Source organism: Syngnathus leptorhynchus, chromosome 5 (genome assembly GCF_054491065.1).
Source record: "Syngnathus leptorhynchus isolate UIUO chromosome 5, UIUO_Slep, whole genome shotgun sequence".
In the NCBI taxonomy this organism is placed as follows: domain Eukaryota; kingdom Metazoa; phylum Chordata; class Actinopteri; order Syngnathiformes; family Syngnathidae; genus Syngnathus; species Syngnathus leptorhynchus.
The window spans coordinates 5729897-5757480 of NC_141199.1; the positions used below are offsets into that span (position 1 = coordinate 5729897).

Sequence of the window (27584 nt, forward strand, 5' to 3'; positions counted from 1 at the left end):
ATTGACAGAATTATTCAAATAAAAAAAATACCATGGGGCTTGGAGGCAACATTTTTTCTGAAATAGTCTTCCCAAATTACAGTTGAGTTTTGAAGAGAAACAAGTTGTATGTATTCTGAAAAGATTCAGAGTGTGAGGCAGTTCACACGGGAGCCTGCTGGGGGCGCTGTTGACCAAAGCGCGAAAGACGCCATCTTAAGGAGACCCTCGGATGCAATGCTGGTTGGTGGTGACTGTCAACAATTTTGGGTGCATCAGGATGAGATTACCGAGTTCAAAGTGAACCCGAGTCACATGGGTTGTGGGTTATAAATATTAGGAGAGGTGCAAGAGGAGCTCTCGGACTAATGTTCGCCGTGTGGGGTTGTTTTTAAAACGCAAAGCCCGCTATAGCCTGATGGCCGGCTAGCTGCTGTGAGGACCCGCGGCCTGTACGGGAGGAGGAAGGGTGGTGACGGCGCAAAATGCTCGACTACCCCTGACTCCCAACCAGACAGTTCCAAGACAGAGACTCGCTTCGAGTTGAACGACGAGCACAATGCACTTAGAATTTTTTTAAAGCTCTTCGCTTTTCCATTTTTTTAGGGGGGTGGGGTGCTGTTTAGACGCTCCGAACGACAGTGAATGCCGTGGCGCGTGCTCTGAATTGCCAGCCCGAGCGAGACATGTCATCCAACTGCACCAGCGCAGCGCCTGTCAGCGCTAGCAAAACCAAGACGAAAAAGAAGCATTTTATAGGACAAAAAGTGAAACTGTTCCGTGCAAGCGAACCAATCCTCAGCGTTTTAATGTGGGGTGTGAATCACACGGTAACTTTTTATTTTATTTATTGTACTTACATCAGCTCTCGAATGGTGTGTTTATGTTGCTGTTTTGATTTAGCTAGTTTGTTAGCCACCGTTACGCCTCTGCAGAAAGGAACGACGTGAGCTCAATTCCTTTATTGATATTAGTTATAGTGTGATGCTTGAGTGCTTCGGAGGGTGTAAAACCGTTCATGTTGTCAACTGCTCACAGTTGCAATGCAGTTTAACCACATTTGCGTGCATGTGTATGTGGTGCACCACCCTGCAGTTTAATATACGACACTAATGAGGTCGACTGCACATTTGAACTCCAAACACGTCGTAACTTTTTGCATGTGTTACCAATGTCATGGACAGGAAGAGCTGTTGCCGAATGTGCAGGCATGGTGGGAGGGGTGTGACCGGCAGCTGGAGAAGCAGGTTTCTCTTTTTCACTTCCGCTGCTGCAGAAGGAACTCGATTTGTAGTAGCCACTCACTGGACTGTGCATGCGTCATCATAGATAATGCAGGAGTTGCATCAAATATTCCAGCTCTTTCCATCATGTTTGTTTGTTGCGATTTTACTTTCCCCGCGGTCAGAGCTTTAGACGTTCTCTGTCACAATTTCTCAAACGCGTTCTTTATTTTGGAATACTGTGATCAATCATCACCAAAGTTGATCTTATTAAATTAATCAATGATTGCATTTTTTATTCAAAATTGAAGAACTTTAAATTCAAATTTTAGCTTCTCACCAGAAAACAGATTTCTGTAGTCCTCTATGAAAGCCCACTGATTACCTTTGTGTTGAATCCAAATTAAATCATTTTACTGACATCATTGCCAATCCACCTCGGTATGTGGTTGGTGGCATGACCTGGGGGGGAAAAAACGGATCTAGGGTGCACACCCGCGCACGCACAAAAAAACAAAAGCAGCTGTCAACCACTTTGTCATGTAATTTATTACTACTTACTGGTGTTGAGTGTGACATTGCCAACTTTAGTATAATTATAACAGGGCTCTTGCCCTGTACTTTGATTAACCTCAGAGCAATTTACAAATGCTGCACAAGTCGTATTCAAATTAACAGCACTTGTGTTGAATTCCATACACACCATAGCTTGTGTACCTGTTCCTTATTGGTCCGGTTTGCATGCGTCATGTTCACTTTTTGCTTAGCCAGTTGAGTCGCACAGTATGGACAACAAAGATTACGGGTTGTCTAACAGGCAATATTCATTTTCAATCATGAAGGCTTGCCTTTTTAATGTATGCAACATACAGAACGTATATCTGTAAACGATCATTTTTTACTGCATCTCTGATATTCAATGGGTGTGTGGGTGCCGTTCATGGCCAATTTTGATGTGTGGTATGGGCAAGAAGCCATCAGACAGACAAGCTTTCTTCTGCTCAGCCGTAGTGGAATGCATTTTAAAGCCTGAAGCTGCTAATTTCTGGTGTTTAGATTCCGGATTAGGTTGGTGTAGATTTAAAGGAAACTTTGAACTTCTAATGTTGACAAAAAATAATTTGTTGCGTTTTATTGCACACCTCACTCTGTCATTTTTTTATTGTTTCAGAAAGTTATGTCCAGAGATAATTGATTTTGAAATGGTAAAGTCACGTTCCTTTTGATGTTCTTCAGCGAGTGTTAAGAAAGCCATGTTTTTACGTGACAATACAGTTAATTTTACCTTTCAATGGTAGTTTCAAACAGTAAAACTTGAGCTCTGGCTTGTGTTTACGCCACAGGGGGAAAATGATACAGACGGAAATAATTTGGTTTAAGCCAGCCATGTCCAAAGTCCGGCCCGCGGGCCAATTGCGGCCCATGGTCAAATTTCATCAGGCCCGCAGCCTCTGTGATAAAATCTTTAGTATGTGGCCCGCCGCCATTGTTGACCAGCGCTTTAATACACACGTACCAAAGCTATTTTATATTTATGCCGCAGAAATGTAATCTTGCGCGACCCGGCGTGATTTCACAGCGAGAACATGACACCAGCTGTCCTGCTATGCGGAGCATGCTCAAGTCAAATGCGGAAATAAACCCGTTGTAAAAAGGGTACGCGCGAACCGGCTGCGTGAACCCTGTGTGAAATGTTCATGAGGCGAAAATAATTTTAAACTCATGTAAATTTAAGGTATTTCATACAGTTTGTTCAATGTTATTGTATTTTATGTATTACTTATAACTCCTGTTTAAAATGTTCATGAGGCGGAAATAATTTTAAACTCATGTAAATTTAAGGTATTTCATACAGTTTGTTCAATGTTATCGGACTCTTCAGATATGAATGAAAGGCAGAATTTGTGTTTTTAGAGTTGTTCACATCTGCCTGAGTGGCTTATATTTGGTTATTTTGTCATTTAAAAAATAAAGACAATTGGGAGAATGAAATTTGTTTAATAACAGTGTTTATTTGGATGAAATTGTAGTTAAAAAAAATGTCCGAAAAAACTACTGGCCCCCGGGCCCCTTCACTTTATCAAATCTGGCCCTCCTTGCAAAAAGTTTTGACACCCCTGGTTTAAGCCAAGGAACATAATCTCTAGCTAGAATTTGTTGTTGGCAAATCTGTACTGTGGTTCCAGAAATCAGGTTTTGTTGAAGCCACATACAGTTCAGACCTTTTTCTGTCCTCTACACATAATGTTGTGAATTTATTCTTACATAACCATTTTAAAGGCAGAAAAATACATACACACATACATTGACGCCTAAAGACAATTTAACATGAATGATTGAGGAATCCAGAGTGTTTCTCTCCAAAAGAGACAATCGTCTGTTGACCAACCGAAGTTGAATGGTGTGGACATTGTTTTGCTGCTTCCGTTTTTGGCAATGGAAATGCAAAAATGAGTTGTACTTTGGTTGGAAAAAGATTTATTGCGCCTTGGATAATGTTTGTGTCATCAGAAAAATGTTTGTTTTAGTACCATGCAAATGTGCTCAGTTTGACCCTTTCAGCCATTTCAAAATTGGCTTTGTGCTTGATGGTTATGCCAATTTCTGAATCCATACGTAGATTGACAATCTCGAGACAAAACGAAACGTCTGAGTCGAAATCAGATCGTCCTGCAAATGAACGATATTCTTCTCAAGTATTGTTTGACACAGCACATCACATCCATTGATGGCTGATTACGCTTTGTAAACATGTGCGAGTTGCCTTTCCTTTTAAGCAAGGTTAATTTTATTTCTTTGACTTGCTTACAGTGCTGACAAGATTTATTTGTCTCTTTCTCCAGTTATCTGATCCACCGCTCTTTTCCTCCTTCAGATTAACGAGTTAAGTAATGTGCCTGTACCTGTAATGCTGATGCCAGATGATTTTAAAGCCTACAGTAAGATCAAAGTGGACAACCACCTATTTAACAAGTAGGTACATTTATGTTCCCGTGCTCTCATTGCCCTGACCGCACATCTGAAAAAACGTGACAAGATTGTTGCTGTCGAATATTTTCTCAATCCTGATGTCGTGTTTAACTGCTTCTATATTCTGTTGCCTTTCGATTTTCTGTAACTTTTCTTTTGTAATCCACAATTTTGTTGTTGTGAAATACCATCAAACACATGTCCAGTCTAATGCCTCTCCTAAAAAAGTAGCCTGAATTTGAGTCAATTTGATTCACAGCCCTCACTATGACAGTGAAAGGAAGAGATTCTTTTTCTCACAATTGAAAACAGTTCACCTGCATCCTTCTGTCAAACTACACCCAAGGATTAAAAACGAAAGCACACTTTACACAGCCCATTTTTTTGTCTTGCTGAAAGTATTTGGTCACCCTGCCCCAGTCCACTTTTCCTTTGCATAATGACAAGAGGCGTAGCTGCTTGTTGAGCTGAGATGCAACCCCCACAAAGCCGCCTTGTATTTTCTCCCATAGATTTGTAACTTTATGTGTGAATCCATGTTTATGTCGTGCGGACAGCAAACATAAATGGGTGGGGGTACCCATCAAATATATTCTTCTTATCAGACGTTAATGCTAATCTGTGCGTCCGACAAAACTCAATGCGGTTCCGTTTACTTGTTGCCTCCACTGCTCTGTTACGTCACAATGAAGTGAAATTTAGAATGACTCGCTCACAGGTGCATTTTTGGAAATGGGCTGCTGAGAACAAATTTACTCCGTTAATTTTACACATTGTGGCCCTCCAGACATCCAACAATTTGTACGCAAACAATGGAAAAAGTCAAATATGCTACCTTTAAATCTGGAAACGGTGTTTCCGGATCTCTCCAAAGTGGGAATGATTTCTGTTAAGAGGTCAATTGCAACGTATCAGACAGTGCAGGTGTACAGTGAATGTCGAGTATTTCTCCCGTTCCATTGTGACCAAAGTCTGCTGCTTCCTTGTCACACTCACGTCAAAGTGTTGAATGTCCTTTTGAATGGGATGTTGGCAAAAGGATGCGGTAATATTCTCATCCAAAAGGCACAATTACATTTGAAGAACAATTTGTAACATTGTGCACGAGTCAGACAAAGAGGAGCAAGCATAACATTGCTTGACTGTGTGACTCTCCCTTGTCAGAGAAAACCTTCCTAGTCGCTTTAAGTTCAAAGAATATTGTCCCATGGTGTTCCGAAACCTGAGGGAGAGGTTTTCCATCGATGACCAAGACTACCAGGTAAGCGCTTAGTGACAAGTAGTAGTGTTGTAATTGGATGAGCTCCTGCCAATATGGGAGGGTTCTTTAAGGAATCCTGTCCTTTTCTCTCTCTCTCCCTCTCGCAGAACTCTCTGACGCGGAGTGCTCCCCTCAACAGCGACCCCCAGGGTCGTTTTGGCAATCGGTTCCTCTCCAGCTACGACCATCGATTTGTAATCAAAACTGTGTCCAGTGAGGACATCGCTGAGATGCACAACATCCTAAAAAAATACCACCAGGTAGAATGTTTGCCAACATGTACTATTGTGGCAGGTATTTTTTTTTTTTTTTTTGATTGCATCCTAGAAACTACTAGTATTTCTCCCCTCTGAATGTGCAGCGCAAGGGGAGAAGAATATCTCTTCCTTCTGCGTTTTTGTTACCTCACTGCCCACTCTTTGTCTTAGACCTTCCTCTCTATTCTCCATTTTCCACAGTTTATAGTGGAGTGTCATGGCAACACGCTGCTCCCTCAATTTCTGGGTATGTACAGGCTAACAGTGGACGGGGTGGAGACGTACATGGTAGTGACCCGGAATGTATTCAGCCATCGCCTCACTGTTCACCGCAAATACGACCTGAAGGTATTTTGGCACGTGTGCTCAATGCTAACAACAAAGCCATTAGTGGCCAACGACTTGGAAGCGGAACTGTATTTTCCCTTGTTTATCTTTGTCACGGCTCTACTGCCATTAGTTGTGAATGTTTGGCCTACTCCCAGCTAAGAATTTCTTCTATGGCATTTGCGGCCTTTCACCTGCCAAATATTGTTTGTACAAAGTCTGAAGCGTGCTTTTGTATCATCTATTCCCGTCATTTCTATTTATACCGATATTTCTTCTTTCAGGGTTCCACAGTCTCAAGGGAAGCAAGCGACAAGGAAAAGGTGCATTTGATTATTACCCCAAAATGAGAAAAAAAATTAATGTCGAAAATTCATTTTGGATCTGTTTTACTTGACCGCTGATTGCAATCAAGTTGCTTTGTTGTGCAGACAAAATGGAGTTTGTTGAAAATTCTACATGCACTATTGTCCGCTCTCCTCAGGCAAAAGAGCTCCCCACTTTAAAAGATAACGACTTCCTGAATGAAGGCCACAAGCTGCAAATAGGAGACGACAACAAGAAGTACTTTTTGGAGAAGCTAAAACATGATGTGGAGGTGAGTGTAACTGAAGCATAACACTTCATGCCGTGAAGCAACACTGTGAAATATTGAAGACTCCTTCGAGTGCTTTAGTCCTCCGTTTCTCAAAGAAACACACGTTTGAGCTACAGCTGTGCAATTGTTTTGTGATACCAAATGTAATGTTGGATGTTTCAGTTCCTGGCCACGCTCAAGATCATGGATTACAGTCTTCTCGTGGGGATCCATGACGTGGAACGAGCAGAGCAGGAGGAGATGGATGTGGAGGCTGGTGCAGATGAAGAAGAGTATGAGAATGACGGGATGGGCGGAGGCGCGCTCACTGGCTCCTTCGGCACACCACCCGACAGCCCTGGAAACCCCTTTAACTGTGCATTCTTAGGGCCCGGCGACTTTGACCCCTCTGTTGATGTTTACGCAATCAAGAGCCATGACAGTGAGCAATGTCTTTCGGATCTTTTTAATGCTGTGCTCTATTTTTTTGCATGTTACTTACTGGTACTTGCAATTCTTTTTCTTTAGTTACCCACCGAGCAATTACATCGTAATTGAAGCAGCTAGTCTTATTTTTGAAAGTACGAGTTATGCATGTATGAGTTAAGTATGAGTTACTTATGAGTTACTTTTTGGCGCTAGGTGCTGTCAAGAAGGAAGTGTACTTCATGGCCATCATCGACATCCTCACACATTATGATGCGAAGAAAAAAGCTGCACACGCTGCCAAAACTGTGAAACACGGGGTGAGTGACATGACTTGAGAGATGGCTTTGGCACAGACACAATTCATAGATTTCAATCTGATATGAACCATTTGGTTACTCAAGTGTTCAACAATAATTTGCACCAATCATCAAAGGCCGTCAAATGATCTAGTGGGGATGAAATGGGGATGATTTACCAATAAACTGTGATGACCTTTTCAAAATATGATTATTCAGCACAATGTGCATGAGTGGGAACAAGTGGTGCATGCGCTCGGTTGTTTTCTCACATGATGGTGTACATTTAATGGTAAGATTAAAACATTGCTGGTCCTCTATTTGGTTGTAGGAAGTTGATGAAAGAATGTTATTGGCAGTATCATCTTCCAAGATTCCTTTTCATGCATTTATCCAGCTTTTGTGTTGTTTTCCAGGCAGGGGCCGAGATCTCAACGGTGAACCCCGAACAGTACTCCAAGCGCTTCTATGAGTTCATGTCTAATATCTTGTCATAAACTCCTCTCCACTAAGCCTGCCCAGCCACAGATCTGTCACACGTGTACGCACGCACGCACACACACTTTATTCAGTCTTTCTTGTCTTTCCTCACCCTCTTCAGCATTCTTAGGTCATGTTTTGAGGCTGTTACAAACCCCTAAACACAAATAATCAAACAATGCCCCCCCCCCTCCATTAATTTTAGAAAGAACATCCTGACCACTTTGCTTTTGTTGAATTTTTGTCTAAATTATTATTACCCTTCTCGCCAACACAGGAACTGTCTCACTGATGCCTTGAACAAGTGTCTGCTACAGCCGTTTCTTAGCACCGTCTTCTCACTTTCTATTATGTTATAATTCCTTTCATTTCCATTAGACGTGTACACACACACAAAAAGAAAGACAGCATGATGTACTGTTGAGTCTCTTTCAGGCTTCGCTCCATATCAATAACAGATAAACAAACCTACTGTTGACAAATTGGAAGGAACATCTATCCATTATCTTGTTGAGGATCACAGCAATGTTGGAGCCTGCCCCAATTTTCTTTGGGCAGTAGCCGGGTACACCCTGAACTGGTCACCAACCAAACATTAACGTACATATTGATGTGCTACAATAAGTAAATGAATGCAGTTATCAAAAATGCATGGCTGATGTGCACACGAGATTCCACCAGTACGTTTAACATTGAACCACTCAATGTAACATTTAAGTGTTATAATGAATACAGGACAAACAAAGACAAAAAATTGGTGTTTGAATGTTACGTTTCCATATCGATTTTGAATATTTTGGAATCATAAACTAAACTTGGTGTGAAGGTTGGTCAGAGAAAAAAAGATTAATTTAAAAAAAAAGGGGGAATTCAGCAGCAAATATGTTTTCATAAGAATATTTTTTTTTATACCTTGTTTACATTGATGTAGCAATTTTGTGTTTGTATACAGTATTGTTTTGTTAATGACAGACATTAGTAAAAAAGGTTACTTGAAAATGGATTCATTGCATATTAAAGGGAGTTTTATCTTGTCTGATTACTTTCTGATTATTGGAATGCTGCATGCATAGAGCAGGACAAAACGCATGGTCCCAATACATGATTAATTTATAAATTGCTTGGAAGAAAGAAAGGTCCCACTTGGAGCACCTGAGTGTTTCAGTCAAAGTTCAACAAAAACATAACTGTTGACCTCATGGCAACTAAAAACTAAAGGTAAACCATCTTTTTAATATCAGATAAAACAAGATAGGACATGCAGTGACTGACAAGTAAACCTGCCCACCCAGCAGATATGAGGAACTCAAACCTAATCAAAACAAAACTATCGTGTTGTCACTATTATTATTATTTTCTTTAAATGCCTGAATTGTACTCTTAACTAAAGTTTTACATAGAGCTGTAGATAACACATTTATTTACGCTGAAAGTCTGACTTTGTAAACAGGTTTATTTGACAATATAAATGGGGGAAAAAAAACAGCAAATGCATTGATGGGTTTTAATCCATCCGCGCCTTCAAGGTTTTAGAGGTGATCTTGTCTTTCTCACTGTAAGAAAAGACAAGCATGTCAATCAGCGCAACATTTCAGCTCCAACCCATCAACAGTGTCACCATACTTACATGACGTGTACGACAACGCCCATGCCGGAGACTGCGTCCCGATCGACTGCATTGAGCATGGCTTGTGAAATTGTCTCAAAGAGGTCATCTGGCTCCTGTGTGAACATCAAACGAGACACGAGGAAAACGTAGTGAGCAAGGCACAGACGTCTTCTTTTGAAATAAATGCTTCCAGTGCTGTCAGCTCCTGGGGTTTTAATGACTCCTGTTAGTCATTTTTAAAATTATGAGGATGGACTTTCTTGCCAAAAAGTGACGTCGCACACGAAGAATACATCATAGAAAATAAACAAATTTAAATTTGATTGCACAGATCATTTTGAACTGGGCTGAGCCGTGGTCAAGGGCAGGCTGTCAAAATTGATTTATTTCAAGCAGAAAAAAGTGGTCTTTCTTTCCTTATTTTTTTAATGGTCAGGGGTGACGAACCTTTTTGAAAGCGAGTGCTACTTTTTGGCTACCGATTAATGCGAAGGGCTACCAATTTGATACATACTTCTGAAATAACAAATTTGCTCTCATTACCTTCCTTTGATTAAGAGCATGTATATTAGTTAATAATTAATATACAAATTGCCCATCAACTTTGTGTCAATACTACAATTGCAAATTGTCTTCACTTCAAAAAAAGATTGAGATATTGCTAGTTTTTTATATTACCATTCATCTTTTTAAAAATTCAAACAGTTTTACTAGTCTCTGATTTCAGAACTAGTCATCAGTTTGTTGTATAACCTCTACTGTATATAATATGAGCTGTTCATAAATTTTTGGGGGGTTGACAGTCCTAATGGCCCGCCGAAGGAAACTATGATTAAGATGCAGCCTGAGACAAAAATGAGTTTGACACCCCTGCTTTATCACAATAATTAGGGAACAGAAAATGTCACTTGGCACCACATCAGGACCCCCTGGTTTACATTTAGAATTTTCACTAATTGCAGGTGGTTGCTGCAATGGCTTTTGACACTCAACTTACCATGTCAGGTCTCCACAAGGATTCACACATTCCATACATTTGCTCCGAGCATGTCCCGCTCACGACAAAGTCCTCCGTCACCATGGGACATCCAATCAAATCCAGGGAGCATATGAATGGCTCAAAGGTCTTCGGATCCAGCCCGGCAATCACAGGCTCGATGTAGTAGGGTCCGAACCTACCAAGAGAAATCACTGTGACCTTTCATCTTGTCTCTACGCAGCTTTTGAGACTAATATGGAGCCATGAAATGGCACAGACCTCCGTTCATACAAGAGGTTAGACACCATGCTCATGAAAGTCTTGGGTTTGATCTGGCGCCCCTCCTTCAGCTCGTAAAGGTTCAATCTGAATTTAAGCCTCTGGGATCTATTTGCAACAGAAACACACACAAAAATGATGTCGGTGATGACTGAACTCAAAGTGTCACAAACACTTACACTGTCTGAACGTCAGTGGCTAGCCCGGCAAGTCCAATGTACAGCCTCTCGCCCATGGGGAAGATCTTCTCAAAATCGGTTGTGACCATCTGAGCCTGAACGCCAAACCTGCGGTCGGATGCGATGGCCACACAGTTCTTCCCTCTCATGGCCATGACGGCCCCTCCATTATAGGACATAATAGACTGCATGGTGGGGGGGGACAAAGGAGAGAGGCCACAATTACATGGTATCAAAAACGCTGAGAATCAGATATTTCATGAGAAAGAATATGAGATGAATCATAACATTTTTTACTGTTCTTCAGACTTTTCTGATCCACTGGTGGTGGGAGACTTAACAAGCTCCACTCTCATCTCTAACCACTTCAAACAATAAGACGTATATGGAAAAAGTTGTTAACAGTTGTAGCATTGACAATGTTTTGAGCGTGCTGTTGTATTACTATTTTGAAACTGCAGCTGTTGTGAAATCACTATAAAGATGTATTATTGTGTTGTATTGTACTTCTCCAGTATATGTTCGTAAAATACTCCTGGAGAGTGCGCAATTACACGTATCACAGAGTTATGTAGAATATATGTTATGCGATTTAAGATAGCTATTACGAACGGTTCAGAGCCACATTTATTCTCCGCATTTTGGACCCATTGTTCAAATGTGACTATCAACCTGCATTGGAACTACTTTGTAAACATTATGCAAAAAAAGTTCTCCGTTTACTGTATGTATTATACATATGTTCATGCAAATGTTTCCTATAGTACTTAGTTTCTCGGCCATGCTAAACGATTAGCATGGCTAGGATCTCCATCCACTTAAAATTACTTTCAACTTTCAAGCACATCGTCCAGTATTGTTGCTTATTCCTACCATTATTAAGATGTTGTAGTCCAAATGTCACAAACAGGACTTTAAAGTGAGGCTCGCAGAGGATTTTGAAAGACTAGCTTCCCGGTGTGACTACACAAATTTGAAGAAACGCTGAGCAAATACACATCAACGTGATTGTCTTTGTTGCTCGAATATGATTGGCTCTTTGAGAACCATTTCATTGGATGTGTCGATAGTTAACATAGTTTCTTTGAGGCGCGTTAAAGGAACATACCCGCCAAATTTCATTTTCTGCCATTCGGTTAGTTAAGTGTGTATTAAGAATAAAAGTGCAAATATCATCAGTGTAACTTGATTTCCAGATAAAGATTTAACTCGATTCAGTGCTCAAATAATTATGTTCACTGTACACCGTTTACGTAATCACTGTGACAAATGATGTGTGAGTTATAATACTGTGACCAGATTTGGGTTTCTTAAAAAGAGGACACCATTCTTTTGAGAGGCAACGGTGGGGAAGCCAATCGGGTATGTTCATACCTGGTGCAACAAAATGAATAAAAATAAAAAACACTCATATTTTGGGCAGCACATTTTAGTTACCTAAAGCAATAAGAGGCTGATGTATATTTAAACGTATTGTAGTCAACTGTAATATACACAATTTGCTATAAACACAGCACTTTAATATAGGAAAAAATGTTTCCAATAATGACCAAAATGTCATGCATGTTTAAAATCGAGTACATACATATTTTAAAAGAAAAACAGTTGATGTTTCTCCGCTTTTATAAATCCTATGCTGCAACGATTTTACATAAACGTGTCTACTAAATAGGCGGCTGGGTGCGCACTGGGTAGCACGTCCGCCTCACAGTTAGGAGGGTGCGGGTTCGATTCCACCTTCGGCCCTCCCTGTGTGGAGTTTGCATGTTCTCCCCGTGTCCGCGTGGGTTTTCTCCCTGTGTCCGCGTGGGTTTTCTCCGGGTGCTCCGGTTTCCTCCCACATCCCCAAAACATGCTTGGTAGGCCGATTGAGGACTCCAAATTGCCCCTAGGTGTGAGTGCGAGTACGGATGGTTGTTCGTCTCTATGTGCCCTGCAATTAGCTGGCAACCAGGCGGTGTCCCCCGCCTGCTGCCCGATGACAGCTGGGATAGGCTCCAGCACAGCTGCGACCCTGTGAGGACAAAGCGATTCAGAAAATGGATGGATGAATTGTCATACAAAAGCCAGTTCAAACAGGAAATTAATAATTTAAAAAAACACAGTAAACATCATAAACACCTAAAATGATGCCAAATTCCATGATGACCCCCGTGGGGAAGAAGCGATTCAGAAAATGGATAGATGGATGTCTACCAATTGCAAAGGTTTCCTCTCACGTCATGATAATGGATTAGGTTAATTTTTTTTTTTTAAAGAATGGTGCGACCTGGTGGAGAAGGGCTTGTCGTGCCCTATAAAAGTCCTAAGAAGAAGGAAAAAAGGCTCTAGCCGCTTTGGAATTTTAGGGGCAATTGTGTCTATAAAAAGCAAATTTTCTTGTACAGCCACGGCTTACGGCCATACTACCCTGAGAACGCCCGATCTCGTCCGATCTCGGAAGCTAAGCAGTGTCGGGCCTGGTTAGTACTTGGATGGGAGACCGCCTGGGAATACCAGGTGCTGTAAGCTTTTCTTTTCTCACTTTACAACAGCCATAACGTACAAGCGTGTGACCTTGTTTCTGGGATTTGGTTATTACACCTTGGTCAATTCACAACAACAAAAAAGCCTTTTTTTTTTTGCACGTCAATTGTGAAAGGAAACGTTTACAACAGCCATCAAGGACCGCCACTTTGGAATTTTAGGGGCAATTGTGTCTATAAAATGCAAATTTTCTATTGTTCTCACGGCTTACGGCCATACTACCCTGAGAACGCCCGATCTCGTCCGATCTCGGAAGCTAAGCAGGGTCGGGCCTGGTTAGTACTTGGATGGGAGACCGCCTGGGAATACCAGGTGCTGTAAGCTTTTCTTTTCTCACTTTACAACAGCCATAACGTACAAGCGTGTGACCTTGTTTCTGGGATTTGGTTATTACACCTTGGTAAATTCACAACCAAAAACCTTCGACAGTTACTCTCTGAGGTGTGACACCGGACAGACAGGTGGATGTTAATGAAGCATTAAGACATCGGAGGAGACTCGCCGGATGAGTGCCACAAGACCGTCAGGTGCTGAAAGCCTTTTTTTTTTTTTTTTTGCACGTCAATTGTGAAAGGAAACGTTCACAACAGCCATCAAGGACCGCCGCTTTGGAATTTTAGGGGCAATTGTGTCTATAAAATGCAAATTTTCTAGTGTTCTCACGGCTTACGGCCATACTACCCTGAGAACGCCCGATCTCGTCCGATCTCGGAAGCTAAGCAGGGTCGGGCCTGGTTAGTACTTGGATGGGAGACCGCCTGGGAATACCAGGTGCTGTAAGCTTTTCTTTTCTCACTTTACAACAGCCATAACGTACAAGCGTGTGACCTTGTTTCTGGGATTTGGTTATTACACCTTGGTCAATTCACAACCAAAAACCTTCGACAGTTACTCTCTGAGGTGTGACACCGGACAGACAGGTGGATGTTAATGAAGCATTAAGACATCGGAGGAGACTCGCCGGATGAGTGCCACAAGACCGTCAGGTGCTGAAAGCCTTTTTTTTTTTTTTTTTGCACGTCAATTGTGAAAGGAAACGTTCACAACAGCCATCAAGGACCGCCGCTTTGGAATTTTAGGGGCAATTGTGTCTATAAAATGCAAATTTTTTTAGTGTTCTCACGGTTTACGGCCATACTACCCTGAGAACGCCCGTTCAGGGTGTCCTCCGCCTACTGCCCGATGACTGCTGGGATAGGCTCCAGCACCCCCGTGGGGATAGGCTCCAGCACGCCCGCGACCCCCGTAGGGACAACAATGCGGTACAGAAAATGGATGGATATCAAGGTATCCTTATATATCAATATCAGTTATGGATTAATTTAACCACGAGAGGGGGTGCACCGTTCCTGGAGATACTGCAATACCAGGTCGATGCGTGGAGTGGACTGAGCAAGCCCCTATTCCATCTCCCTGTTCCAAAAATCAATTTAATATATGGTCCCCGGATAGGGGACGTATCAGATATTAAACTGATAAGAACAGATACTACACTTGATCTTAGCCAAAAGGCCGAGAAGCGATAACCCAATGAAGTCAAACGGGGACCAGATCATTTCCAGCACTACAACTTAAAGTGAGAGTGACAAACACAATTTTGCTATAAACACAGCACTTTAGGAAAAAAAATTCCAATAATGACCAAAATGTCATGCATGTTTAAAATCGAGTATATACATGTTTTAAAAGAAAAACAGTTGATGACGTTTCTCCGCTGAACTACTTTCATAATTTCTATGCTGCGACAATTTTACATAAATGTTGGAATAATCTCGGGGGGAGCCTTGGCCTGCCAGACCAGGAGGCCTTATCTTTTACGAGTTTACGACTCTCCTTTAAACTAAATGCTTTGTATTTAGTTTAAGGAATGTCTTTTGATCCCCGTCAGCCTTATGTATCCTTCCTGTCCTTATGTTACTTTTGTGTTTGTTTTGTAAGAGGCCTTCACTAACAATGAGCAGAGCTTCTTTGCATAGGCGAAATGTTCTTTGTTTAGTTTAAAGGGACTTCATTCCTTTTAGTTAACTATAGCCTTGATTCATAGATTGTAGTTGATCTGAACTGTTTTTCTTTGTTAAATGTTATATACAGTTTGGAGTAGTCACATATAAGTTATCCCATATTTACTCAATGTTCGTTTAAGGAACTGTATACCAGTTACCTGACATTTACTTAATATGTGTTGAAATGTTTAAGTAGGGATAGATATTATTATTATTATTATTATGTGTTGTGTTAGTTTACTAAGAAGATAAACTTAGCAAGGGTTTAGTTGCATTGTTCCACAGGTAAGCGTCATTCAACGTGCTTCAAGTTATCTGATCACACTCGAGGAGGAGTCAGCCACCCATGGAGAAGACAACTGGTTGAGGGAAGAGAACAGACTCTGCAATCGCAATGCGGGGGTCGAGGGCCAACAATTAAGTGCTAAATCACACCACACTACATTCCTTAGCTAATCAGCGTTGCTACAACCACTATCTCCCCTCCCTTTAGTGTAGCAACGCCTCTGTAACCAGGGCAACCAAAACATCTAAAAAAGGAGCACGTGGAGGAAGAACTCAGAACTGATGGAGATTGTAACTGAGCTTCCTTTCTCTATCGTTCTCCTCGCGAGTAAACTCATCCTGGTTGTCTTCTCCTCTTCATTCCAGCATGTGATGTAGTGTCTGATGATATTTAGACCCAACATTTATTTGGTCCTTCGAGCCGGATGCCAACATACTATATTATATTCCAGCTGACAACAGCAGAGATCCAGAAAGACCGCGCGCGAGAGGAACTCCATAGGTGAGATCCTAGAATCCCTTTCAAAGGCTGGCTGTCTGCTCGCTCGTCAGCTGGGATCTGAAGGTTGAAGGCAGTCCGAGGTGTTAGGGTTGAATAGATTAGGTTGATCATATTATGTTGGAATGTAATCAGTGGTGATTGACCTAGATTAGGGTGATCATATTATGTTGGAATGTAATCAGTGGTGATTGACCTAAGCTTGTCCTGTCTTAACAAAGGAGTAGAACAAAGTGCTAAGATCCTTTGCACTGATTGACCAATTGTAGAAGACGCAATCAAAGTTGTTTTGTCTACTCAACATTGTAAAACATCCCCCGCTATGATGTGATCAGAGGCCAGGTGTTTCAACCCCCACCTTGGCCACCACACATGTAAATTGTCACCCCCACCCTTCTTTTCTCAATAAATACTCTCTTGCATGGGTGCAGCGGCAGACTTTGTTCGGACAGTGCTGTGTCAACAGCAACGAACAAATTCTCCACTTGCAGAACTTGTTCGGACATTGTTGTATTTACAATGACGAACAAGTTCTCCACGTGCAAGTGTTCAAAGGGCATACTGTCTCCTGTGTTGTTCTTGCACAGTAAGTTAGAGTCGGAACATTTCTAACATTTTGGTGCCGTGACCCGGATCCAACATACCCGCTGCTGATCGACGGAGGACGACGTGCTGCATTGTCGACAAGCCAGTGTCCATTAGGAGGACCTGGTAAAGAAAAGACCTGGCAAGTAAATTCTTCGCTGGGCCAGCATCTAAGGTCTGCCTTCGTCGAACAGCAGTGGATTGACGGAATCCGAACGTGCAACGAACCAGGGGACAAGTAAGTTAAAGCCCTAAGTGTAAACGCGTAAAGGTGCACAAGATATACGGCTTTGGTTTGTCCGAGCTATGAGATACGCGTAAAAAATTAAAGGTGCACAAGATATACGGCTTTTGGTTTGTCCGAGCTATGAAGTTTACGGTTTGGTTTGTCCGAGCTATGAGATATACGGCTTTGGTTTGTCCGAGCTATGAAGTTTACGGTTTGGTTTGTCCAGGCTAAGAAACAGCTAGGGTACTAGCCCCAGGGGAAGGAACAGGCTAAGAAAAGTCAGAGCTTCTTTTTCTTGATTGACGAAGGGCGTAGATTCTTTCTTCTTTTTGGTCTGTTTTTTCCGAGCTGTTTGCATGAATGTTGTGTGGTTGAGAGTGTGACTGGTAGGATAATTTGACCAAGAGGCAATTGTTGTTGAACGGTCAATTTAATCCTGCATTGAGTATCCGAAAAAAATAAAAATAAAAATAAATAAAAATAAAAATTGAATAAAAAGTGGAAAAATCTAAAAATACCAAGTTAAGATGGGAAATAAAAACGATAAATCTCTAGCCCTTGAAGGTGATGAGAAGTCTATCCCATTAACATTTGAAAAAGATTTTAGGGTGCATAATGGCATCCCATCCAATGATGCAGCTGAGAGTGCTTATCAGCAACAGCTAAAATATGCGCTCCCCAATGGTTCCCCACCTGAATTAGACAACAGGGTGCGGAAACACTTGGTGGAAACACACACTGCTTGTGTTACAACAACCATGCAGTGGGCCAGAGACGCTGACAAAGTGATCAAGAAAGGCAAAAGGTCCGATGTATTTCATCTAGATGATGATGATAATCATGTAGATGAAGATGCAACAGTCTTCTTCCAAAGTTCCCAATGGGGCAGAGGAAGAGGTCAATGTCAGCAAGGTCGCAGGCCCCCATATGGTTCAAAACCCCCACCAGATTCTGACAAGTGTTGGAACTGTGGGAAACGAGGACACCTTGCAAGAGTGTGTCGTTATGCAAAACGAGACCAATCAAATTCTGACAACTGTTGGAACTGTGGGAAACGAGGACACCTTACAAGAGTGTGTCGTTATGCAAAACGAGACCAATCAAATTCTGACAACTGTTGGAACTGTGGAAAACGAGGACACTTTGCAGAGAGTGTCGTCATGCAAAACAAGACCAATCAAAGAGTGGAGTGAGGGGCAAAGGAAAAGCCAGATTTTCAGTAAAACGGGCTTCCTCCTCTTTGACCTCTCATGCTCCTACTTTTGGTTTAAAAACATTTTTTTTTTAGGTTATTAGAACTCCTGTACATACGATAAAATTATGAAAATGCTGATTGTATGCCCGGCAAATGACAAGGGGTCAAATTATGTCTGCACACTGAAGTTAAAATTTGCAAATCAAGTGGTAAAGTAATACAACTTGTTTCTAAAAGATAAATAGAAAAATTAGAGAGTGCTGTCCTCGCGTGCGTGGGTGGGACCAGCTTCATGATCGACCGCAAGAACTGGCCAGCTTGCAACAAATCATTGTTGCCAGGTCCCCTCCCCTCGCACCGAGAGCTGTGCACGTGTGAGCATATTTGTTCAACTGATAAAATTGGCTAAACCTGTGTACAAAAGAAATTTGTTAGACTGTGGTCTATCCAATTTGCACCGCAGAACAGGAACAATTTCGAAGACTTAAATAAATAAATAAATAAATAAATACATAAGAGAAGAAAAGAAAGGAATCTGTTTGTAGACAGAAAACTGGTTTACACTAGTGCTCATTAGTGTCTCACCCTGATGACAAATTCGACAGACAGAGAAAACATGTTTTCTAGAATTGGATGAAGCAAAATTGTGGATTGTACACATTTCAAAATTGAATTTAAAAAAAAAAAAAAAAAAATCTGATTAATTTGCAAGATGTGTTTTTTTTATGTGTTGAGTTTTTTGTTTTTTTTTTAGACTGGTGAATTGTTCTATCGGAAACATTAGGATAGGGATTGTGTTGAGAATGGTAAATGAATGTTGTGTGGAGGACTTGGATAGCTTGAGACCAATGTGTTGAAAAGACTCCTCTTTGGTGACTGTGTGTGAGACGCAAATGAGCAGGGACGAATGATTTCCTGAATGAAAGAAAAGTATTGGTTGAATGGTTGAAGTTGTTGGAGACTACTATGGGAAATTGGTAGAGCAGCTTGGACAAAAGAGTGCTTTTGTGCAAGTAAAATGCTAAGAAAACAAAAACAAAATAAACCCAAAGAAAAAGTTGTTGCTAATTACTAACGAAGTTATGAGGAAGTGGTGTGGGTGTTTAGAAGGGCACGCGCTTATGCGGTTCACTGGCTCATCAACATTTGTTTGACTGATCAAAGGAATCATTTGCTACAGGACTTAACATCCAAATCTAACCGGGATCAGAGAATCTCCTTTAAACCAGAAGGCAATAAATGGCCCCTGTCGTAAATGATCTTTTGTCAGGAGGGATTATTAGGAAGTGCTCAGATTCTCCTTGCAACACTCCTATTTTTCCAGTCCAAAAGGCCAACAAGGTTGATTGGGGAGTGATACAAGATTTACGAGCAGTAAATGAGGCAATACAAACAAGAGCACCTAATGTGCCTGACCCACACACACTTCTGTCCATTTTGAAACCAAACCAGAAGTTTTTCACAGTGATTATTCTTAGCAATGCATTTTTCTCAGTGCCAATCCACCCAGACTCGCAGTTTTGGTTTGCGTTTACCTTTAAAGGACAAAGTGATACGTACACCAGATTGCCGCAGGGATTTGCTGATAGTCCAACTATTTTCACTCAAGCTATCATGGCATGTTTGGCTGATTTTCAAATTTCGAACAAAAGCCAACTTCTAGTTTATGTAGATGATCTCTTGATAGCCTCTGAAACTGAAGCTGCTTGCAAGGACGACTCCTTAGCTTTGTTACACTATCTCTGTAAAGCAGGGAATAAAGTAAGCAAAAATAAACTACAATGGGTCAAACAGGAAGTGAACTATTTAGGTCACACGTTGTCAGCTGCTGGAGGACAGATACAAAAAAAAAAAACAGAAAACAAATCATTGGTGGATACAGATAATATCCACCGCATCAATGACAAACCTGTTTTACCAAAATCACTTTTTAAGGCAGCAGCAATTGCGACACATGGGCCTTGCCATGTGTCGACAGGAGGGATGAGGTCAATTAACTACCTTTGGTTTAGATTCTTACTTAAAAAAAAAAAAAAAAAAAAAAAAAAAAATTTGTAAAGCATGTCCTGTTTGTGTGAAACATAATCCTCAAGAGAACATGAGACCTAAGAGAGGCTCATTTCCAAAACCGTCTTACCCATTCCAAATCATGCACATAGATTTTATTGAACTCACACAAAGTGGACCTCACAAATACTGCCTAGTGATGATTGATGCATTTTCCAAATGGGTTGAAATAGTTCCATCTAAATGAGTAGATGCCTTAACAGTGGCACCCATCCAGTGCAGGCCTGGTTGAACGAGCAAACGCTACTACCAAAAGCAGGTTGAAAAAATGCATGGAATCAACAGGCAGAGCCTGGCCAGAGTGCCTAGACTTGGTGAAACTCTATATGAGAATCACCCCCAATTCAGAAGGACTAACGCCTTTTGAAATCATCCATGAGAGACCATATAGACTACCCTTGTTCACTCCAGATTTGCAAAAAGCAGATGAAGAACAGACCTTGGCAGATTACATGATCAGAACGTTTAAAATGAAAGATGTGTTAAATACAAATTTACTGCCGCCTAGTCTTCTCTCCCCACAGGTTGACAACCTCATTAAGCCAGGAGACTGGGTCTACATCAAGGTCATCAAAAGAAAGAACTGGGCCAGCCCGCGGTGGGAGGGACCATTCCAAGTCTTGCTGACTACCCCCACTGCAGTAAAGATTGCTGAACGGCCCAGCTGGATTCACCTCAGCCACTGCAAGTTGCAGAGAGTGCTGGACCCCTCATTCGGAGTGGTGGGGAAGTTCCGACTTCAAAGGGGTTTCATCGCTTAGGGTGGAACGTCTCAACGTCGGTGAAGAATTCAGCGATCCCCACTCCGCTAGGCGAGGAGATGTCCCGGTGTCTCTGCCATCCTAGTAGCAACGGAATTCCATATGCCAGGTGGATTCTATGCTGCGCTGTGGTTGGAGTGTGCTATGGTTTGTGGGCTCATCTGAATGGACCAATGGACAGTGTCATTCGTGGAAGAAGATGGTCACATGATGAGAATTTCGAGGACTGGTCATGGGACCCCAGAAACCCATACGAAACCAACGCTTGGTACCGATATGTGAAGTTCAGTGTGAGAGCTCACACACAGGAGGGATGCTATGTGTGTTCCAAACTCCCTCCTTCCTCCACGCAAGTTCACTTGGAGGCGAGAGCAATGAATGTCACTGAAGCAAAATGTATGGCATCCATAGGAGGAATTGGATATCAACACCGTGCTGTCACAGTCAGTGATGCCGACCCTTTCCGCCCTGGACTTGCAGACGGTACCTGTGATCAGCTTTTCTGGACAAATCTCAATGTGACTGTTAAAGGACGAACATTGCCGCAAGTGGCCTACACAGAGAGACCAGCTGGAGTGAACTATACATGTTACATCCAAGGAAACAAGACCCACAAATGCATCAACGACGACTGCTCTCCAGGAGGAAACTGGATGGGAGCTTTGGACATCACCGCTGAGTGTCAGGATAAGAGAGCCATTTCAAGTGGTGAGGGATCTCCCACCGATATGGCTGCGCCATCTAACGGGACCTACTTCATACAGAATGGCTGGTGGCTTTGTGGTCACAAGGTTTATCCGATGCTGCCCGCCAACTGGACAGGAGTGTGTGCTCCAGTGTGGGTGACAGACCACACTTACAGGATACAACATCATCAGCTGACGACAGCACACAACTCTTCTGGACGTCGACGCAGGGCTGTTGCAACCTTTGACCCTCATGACCCTGTCTGGGGTGCGAACGTGCCAGATGATCATAAAATATGGTCCGTCAGAGACAAAGTTGTTCATGCGCTTTTTCTTTGGATCGGAGTTGGAAAACAAGCACTCTACATCGAGACACTGAACTATCGTTTCCAATCGTTTGTGAATCTCTCGCTGCAGGTCAATGATGGTCAAAACAGAGAGATTGAGGCTATTAGGCTAATGGTCGTACAAAACAGGATGGTTCTGGACTTGATGACTGCAGCGCAAGGTGGTGTGTGCCACATTATTGGGACCTCCTGTTGCACATACATACCAGGAGAAAATGACACACACATCAACGACGCCATGAATTCACTGAAGAACTTACAGCAGGCCATGTCAAAAGACAAAGTCCCACACCAATGGGATTTCTTTTCGTGGCTATTCTCTGGCAACTGGTGGCAACTGCTGTTGAAATTGGTGGCTCCTGTGCTTTTTGTGCTTGTGTTGATGTGCTTATTTACAACTTGTGTTATCCCGTGTTTGAAGTCTGCTGTATCAAGATTTTTGTCTTCTACCATAGCACAAGTGCAAATATAACATATCAGACATGTCAAATGTGATGACTATGACGGCTGAACAAACACGAGCAGTTTTTGTCTTGACTGTTATTGATAACATTATGGTCGCCTAAGGCAGAGGGACCGTGTGAGACTTTTCCTGCATTATAACATCTTGCCGCAGGTTTTTCACTCACACACTAGCATGTTTTACAGAAACGTAATGATTTGACCATCGAAAATGCTTCGCAAGTGATGGGTACAATGATGTGCTGTTTCTGTGTTTTTATGTTATTGTTATTTTTCTTCATTATATTTTCTTACTTATGTTTTATTGATCGGGGTGAGCATAATCATATGATAAACAGGAGGGATATGTTAGGGTTTATAAACTATCTTGATCGTATGATTATGTTGGGATGTAGACTAGAATGAACTTTGTTTGAACCTTTTACCTTCCCGTGATTCTGAACAGTTGAACCATTCAGTTGTTGGAGCTCTCCAGGTGGTGTGGAGGCGTCCTTGTTTTGCTCCACTAGAATTTATGTCCACGGCCTCGTGGAGAGATAGACTGGGACCCTCCCAAGTGGTTAATCATTTGTTGAGGTGCCCACTACACATGTCAAATGTCACCCCCACCTTGGCTGACTCTCACCCCCACCCTTCTTCTCTCAATAAAGACTCTCTTGCATGACTGCAACGGCAGACTTTGTTCGGACATTGCTGTACCTACAGTAACGAACAAATTCTCCACTTGCAAGTGTTCAAAGGGCATACTGTCTCTCTGTGTGGTTCTTGCAAAATAAGTTAGAGTTAGAACATCCCTAACACAGGTGGATGTTAATGAAGCATTAAGACATCGGAGGAGACTCGCCGGATGAGTGCCACAAGACCGTCAGGTGCTGAAAGCCTTTTTTTTTTTTTTTTGCACGTCAATTGTGAAAGGAAACGTTCACAACAGCCATCAAGGACCACTGCTTTGGAATTTTAGGGGCAATTGTGTCTATAAAATGCAAATTTTTTTAGTGTTCTCACGGTTTACGGCCATACTACCCTGAGAACGCCCGTTCAGGGTGTCCTCCGCCTACTGCCCGATGACTGCTGGGATAGGCTCCAGCACCCCCGTGGGGATAGGCTCCAGCACGCCCGCGACCCCCGTAGGGACAACAATGCGGTACAGAAAATGGATGGATATCAAGGTATCCTTATATATCAATATCAGTTATGGATTAATTTAACCACGAGAGGGGGTGCACCGTTCCTGGAGATACTGCAATACCAGGTCGATGCGTGGAGTGGACTGAGCAAGCCCCTATTCCATCTCCCTGTTCCAAAAATCAATTTAATATATGGTCCCCGGATAGGGGACGTATCAGATATTAAACTGATAAGAACAGATACTACACTTGATCTTAGCCAAAAGGCCGAGAAGCGATAACCCAATGAAGTCAAACGGGGACCAGATCATTTCCAGCACTACAACTTAAAGTGAGAGTGACAAACACAATTTTGCTATAAACACAGCACTTTAGGAAAAAAAATTCCAATAATGACCAAAATGTCATGCATGTTTAAAATCGAGTATATACATGTTTTAAAAGAAAAACAGTTGATGACGTTTCTCCGCTGAACTACTTTCATAATTTCTATGCTGCGACAATTTTACATAAATGTTGGAATAATCTCGGGGGGAGCCTTGGCCTGCCAGACCAGGAGGCCTTATCTTTTACGAGTTTACGACTCTCCTTTAAACTAAATGCTTTGTATTTAGTTTAAGGAATGTCTTTTGATCCCCGTCAGCCTTATGTATCCTTCCTGTCCTTATGTTACTTTTGTGTTTGTTTTGTAAGAGGCCTTCACTAACAATGAGCAGAGCTTCTTTGCATAGGCGAAATGTTCTTTGTTTAGTTTAAAGGGACTTCATTCCTTTTAGTTAACTATAGCCTTGATTCATAGATTGTAGTTGATCTGAACTGTTTTTCTTTGTTAAATGTTATATACAGTTTGGAGTAGTCACATATAAGTTATCCCATATTTACTCAATGTTCGTTTAAGGAACTGTATACCAGTTACCTGACATTTACTTAATATGTGTTGAAATGTTTAAGTAGGGATAGATATTATTATTATTATTATGTGTTGTGTTAGTTTACTAAGAAGATAAACTTAGCAAGGGTTTAGTTGCATTGTTCCACAGGTAAGCGTCATTCAACGTGCTTCAAGTTATCTGATCACACTCGAGGAGGAGTCAGCCACCCATGGAGAAGACAACTGGTTGAGGGAAGAGAACAGACTCTGCAATCCCAATGCGGGGGTCGAGGGCCAACAATTAAGTGCTAAATCACACCACACTACATTCCTTAGCTAATCAGCGTTGCTACAACCACTATCTCCCCTCCCTTTAGTGTAGCAACGCCTCTGTAACCAGGGCAACCAAAACATCTAAAAAAGGAGCACGTGGAGGAAGAACTCAGAACTGATGGAGATTGTAACTGAGCTTCCTTTCTCTATCGTTCTCCTCGCGAGTAAACTCATCCTGGTTGTCTTCTCCTCTTCATTCCAGCATGTGATGTAGTGTCTGATGATATTTAGACCCAACATTTATTTGGTCCTTCGAGCCGGATGCCAACATACTATATTATATTCCAGCTGACGACAGCAGAGATCCAGAAAGACCGCGCGCGAGAGGAACTCCATAGGTGAGATCCTAGAATCCCTTTCAAAGGCTGGCTGTCTGCTCGCTCGTCAGCTGGGATCTGAAGGTTGAAGGCAGTCCGAGGTGCAGAGGTGAGGAGAACCAGGGGGTGAGTTTTTTTTTTTTAAAAGAATGGTGCGACCGAGGGCTTGTCGTGCCCTATAAAAGTCCTAGGAAGAAGGAAAAAAGGCTCCAGCACGCCTGCGACGTGACCCCCGTGGGGACAACAAAGCGGTACAGAAAATGGATGGATATTTATCAAATACAACGGTATCCTTATATATCACAATATCAGTTATGGATTAATTTCACCACAAGAGGGGGTGCACCGCTCCTAGAGGTACTGCAATACCAGGACGATGCGTGGAGTGGACGGAGCAAGCCCCTATTCCATCTTCCCATCATTCAATGATTGCCAAAAACACCATAGATTAATTAGATCTCAAAAGAACACTAAGATTGCTGCACAATGGCCCCAAAATAATATTTCTATTGCTTTGATCACAAACTGACGATGTAGGGTTTTACTGCATTGAGAATTCATTGACACCAATATGGTTTGCAGGAAGGCCTGAATTACATGTATTGTTTATTCTACTGGTTTGGTAGTGTCGGACACTTTAATATTTATCATTTTTAATATTGTGTATGATACACTTTGTAACATATTTGTAATCTTTATTAATTACCAAATAAAATATGTGAATGACAAAGCAATATGTTTATTTGCAAATTGAACTCCATGTGTAACATTTAAACCCAATAAATTATTGAATTGTGAAAGGAAACGTTTACAACAGCCATCAAGGACCACCGCTTTGGAATTTTAGAGGCAATTGTGTCTATAAAATGCAAATTTTCTAGTGTTCTCACGGCTTACGGCCATACTACCCTGAGAACGCCCGATCTCGTCTGATCTCGGAAGGTAAACAGGGTCGGGCCTGGTCAGTACTTGGATGGGAGACCGCCTGGGAATACCAGGTGCTGTAAGCATTTCTTTTCTCACTTTACAACAGCCATAACGTACAAGCGTGTGACCTTGTTTCTGGGATTTGGTTATTACATCTTGGTCAATTCACAACCAAAAAAAGCGCCTTTTTTTTTTTTGCACGTCAATTGTGAAAGGAAACGTTTACAACAGCCATCAAGGACCGCCGCTTTGGAATTTTAGGGGCAATTGTGTCTATGTAATGCAAATTTTCTTGTATTCTCACGGCTTACGGCCATACTACCCTGAGAACGCCCGATCTCGTCCGATCTCGGATGCTAAGCAGGGTCGGGCCTGGTTAGAACTTGGATGGGAGACCCCCTGGGAATACCAGGTGCTGTAAGCTTTTCTTTTCTCACTTTACAACAGCCATAACGTACAAGCGTGTGACCTTGTTTCTGGGATTTGGTTATTACACCTTGGTCAATTCACAACAACAACAAAAAAGCCTTTTTTTTTTTGCACGTCAATTGTGAAAGGAAACGTTTACAACAGCCATCAAGGACCGCCACTTTGGAATTTTAGGGGCAATTGTGTCTATAAAATGCAAATTTTCTAGTGTTCTCACGGCTTACGGCCATACTACCCTGAGAACGCCCGATCTCGTCCGATCTCGGAAGCTAAGCAGGGTCGGGCCTGGTTAGTACTTGGATGGGAGACCGCCTGGGAATACCAGGTGCTGTAAGCTTTTCTTTTCTCACTTTACAACAGCCATAACGTACAAGCGTGTGACCTTGTTTCTGGGATTTGGTTATTACACCTTGGTCAATTCACAACCAAAAACCTTTGACAGTTACTCTCTGAGGTGTGACACCGGACAGACAGGTGGATGTTAATGAAGCATTAAGACATCGGAGGAGACTCGCCGGATGAGTGCCACAAGACCGTCAGGTGCTGAAAGCCTTTTTTTTTTTTTTTTTGCACGTCAATTGTGAAAGGAAACGTTCACAACAGCCATCAAGGACCGCCGCTTTGGAATTTTAGGGGCAATTGTGTCTATAAAATGCAAATTTTTTTAGTGTTCTCACGGTTTACGGCCATACTACCCTGAGAACGCCCGTTCAGGGTGTCCTCCGCCTACTGCCCGATGACTGCTGGGATAGGCTCCAGCACCCCCGTGGGGATAGGCTCCAGCACCCCCGCGACCCCCGTAGGGACAACAATGCGGTACAGAAAATGGATGGATATCAAGGTATCCTTATATATCAATATCAGTTATGGATTAATTTAACCACGAGAGGGGGTGCACCGTTCCTGGAGATACTGCAATACCAGGTCGATGCGTGGAGTGGACTGAGCAAGCCCCTATTCCATCTCCCTGTTCCAAAAATCAATTTTATATATGGTCCCCGGATAGGGGACGTATCAGATATTAAACTGATAAGAACAGATACTACACTTGATCTTAGCAAAAAGGCCGAGAAGCGATAACCCAATGAAG

The 27584-nt window shown here is 42.1% G+C and overlaps 2 protein-coding genes, 9 non-coding genes and 1 pseudogene across 12 annotated transcripts; 7 read left to right on the forward strand and 5 right to left on the reverse strand.

Annotated features, from left to right (window-relative positions):
* The first annotated feature begins 114 nt into the window (after positions 1-114).
* LOC147056314 (phosphatidylinositol 5-phosphate 4-kinase type-2 beta-like) lies at positions 115-8834 on the forward strand. Of its 2 annotated transcripts, none has more exons than XM_085912243.1 (10): positions 115-222; positions 4078-4175; positions 5337-5433; positions 5541-5693; positions 5892-6038; positions 6302-6340; positions 6502-6615; positions 6778-7036; positions 7237-7340; positions 7736-8834. In XM_085912243.1, the coding sequence occupies exons 1-10, from the start codon at positions 217-219 to the stop codon at positions 7814-7816; spliced, it is 1098 nt and encodes a 365-aa protein (XP_085768369.1). In that variant the 5' UTR covers positions 115-216; the 3' UTR covers positions 7817-8834. The 2 variants fall into 2 exon arrangements, with proteins under 2 accessions (XP_085768369.1, XP_085768368.1); XM_085912242.1 differs by having other exon boundaries at positions 171-809.
* Positions 8835-9012: 178 nt separating this feature from the next.
* On the reverse strand, positions 9013-11884 carry psmb3 (proteasome 20S subunit beta 3). The gene is made up of 6 exons (XM_085912244.1): positions 11719-11884; positions 10846-11030; positions 10667-10774; positions 10406-10583; positions 9427-9521; positions 9013-9352 (listed from the first exon to the last, which is right to left on the reverse strand). Exons 1-6 carry the CDS (start codon positions 11719-11721, stop codon positions 9304-9306), a joined length of 618 nt encoding a protein of 205 aa, XP_085768370.1. The 5' UTR covers positions 11722-11884; the 3' UTR covers positions 9013-9303.
* A 1353-nt stretch (positions 11885-13237) lies between these two features.
* LOC147056316 (5S ribosomal RNA) lies at positions 13238-13356 on the forward strand. Its single transcript, XR_015066185.1, has one exon. It is a non-coding gene; the product is annotated as a 5S ribosomal RNA (ribosomal RNA).
* A 220-nt stretch (positions 13357-13576) lies between these two features.
* LOC147056317 (5S ribosomal RNA) lies at positions 13577-13695 on the forward strand. Its single transcript, XR_015066315.1, has one exon. It is a non-coding gene; the product is annotated as a 5S ribosomal RNA (ribosomal RNA).
* Positions 13696-14035: 340 nt separating this feature from the next.
* On the forward strand, positions 14036-14154 carry LOC147056318 (5S ribosomal RNA). The gene has a single exon (XR_015066154.1). It is a non-coding gene; the product is annotated as a 5S ribosomal RNA (ribosomal RNA).
* Positions 14155-14704: 550 nt separating this feature from the next.
* On the reverse strand, positions 14705-14895 carry LOC147056319 (U2 spliceosomal RNA). The gene has a single exon (XR_015066235.1). It is a non-coding gene; the product is annotated as a U2 spliceosomal RNA (small nuclear RNA).
* An 8810-nt stretch (positions 14896-23705) lies between these two features.
* Positions 23706-23896, reverse strand: LOC147056320 (U2 spliceosomal RNA). The gene has a single exon (XR_015066237.1). It is a non-coding gene; the product is annotated as a U2 spliceosomal RNA (small nuclear RNA).
* Positions 23897-25473: 1577 nt separating this feature from the next.
* On the reverse strand, positions 25474-25640 carry LOC147056321 (U2 spliceosomal RNA; annotated as a pseudogene).
* Positions 25641-26029: 389 nt separating this feature from the next.
* Positions 26030-26148, forward strand: LOC147056322 (5S ribosomal RNA). Its single transcript, XR_015066199.1, has one exon. It is a non-coding gene; the product is annotated as a 5S ribosomal RNA (ribosomal RNA).
* A 222-nt stretch (positions 26149-26370) lies between these two features.
* Positions 26371-26489, forward strand: LOC147056323 (5S ribosomal RNA). Its single transcript, XR_015066221.1, has one exon. It is a non-coding gene; the product is annotated as a 5S ribosomal RNA (ribosomal RNA).
* A 223-nt stretch (positions 26490-26712) lies between these two features.
* On the forward strand, positions 26713-26831 carry LOC147056324 (5S ribosomal RNA). The gene has a single exon (XR_015066165.1). It is a non-coding gene; the product is annotated as a 5S ribosomal RNA (ribosomal RNA).
* A 550-nt stretch (positions 26832-27381) lies between these two features.
* On the reverse strand, positions 27382-27572 carry LOC147056325 (U2 spliceosomal RNA). Its single transcript, XR_015066276.1, has one exon. It is a non-coding gene; the product is annotated as a U2 spliceosomal RNA (small nuclear RNA).
* Positions 27573-27584: the final 12 nt, after the last annotated feature.

Coding starts and splice junctions, on each gene's coding strand:
- LOC147056314 (XM_085912242.1), top strand. CDS start 666: ATGTCATCCAACTGCACCAGCGCAGCGCCTGTCAGCGCTAGCAAAACC. Junction 6,039..6,301: donor ACCGCAAATACGACCTGAAG/GTATTTTGGCAC, acceptor TTCTTCTTTCAG/GGTTCCACAGTCTCAAGGGA. Junction 7,341..7,735: donor CCAAAACTGTGAAACACGGG/GTGAGTGACATG, acceptor GTTGTTTTCCAG/GCAGGGGCCGAGATCTCAAC.
- psmb3 (XM_085912244.1), bottom strand. Junction 10,775..10,845: donor GCCACTGACGTTCAGACAGT/GTAAGTGTTTGT, acceptor TGTTGCAAATAG/ATCCCAGAGGCTTAAATTCA. Junction 10,584..10,666: donor AACCTCTTGTATGAACGGAG/GTCTGTGCCATT, acceptor TTCTCTTGGTAG/GTTCGGACCCTACTACATCG.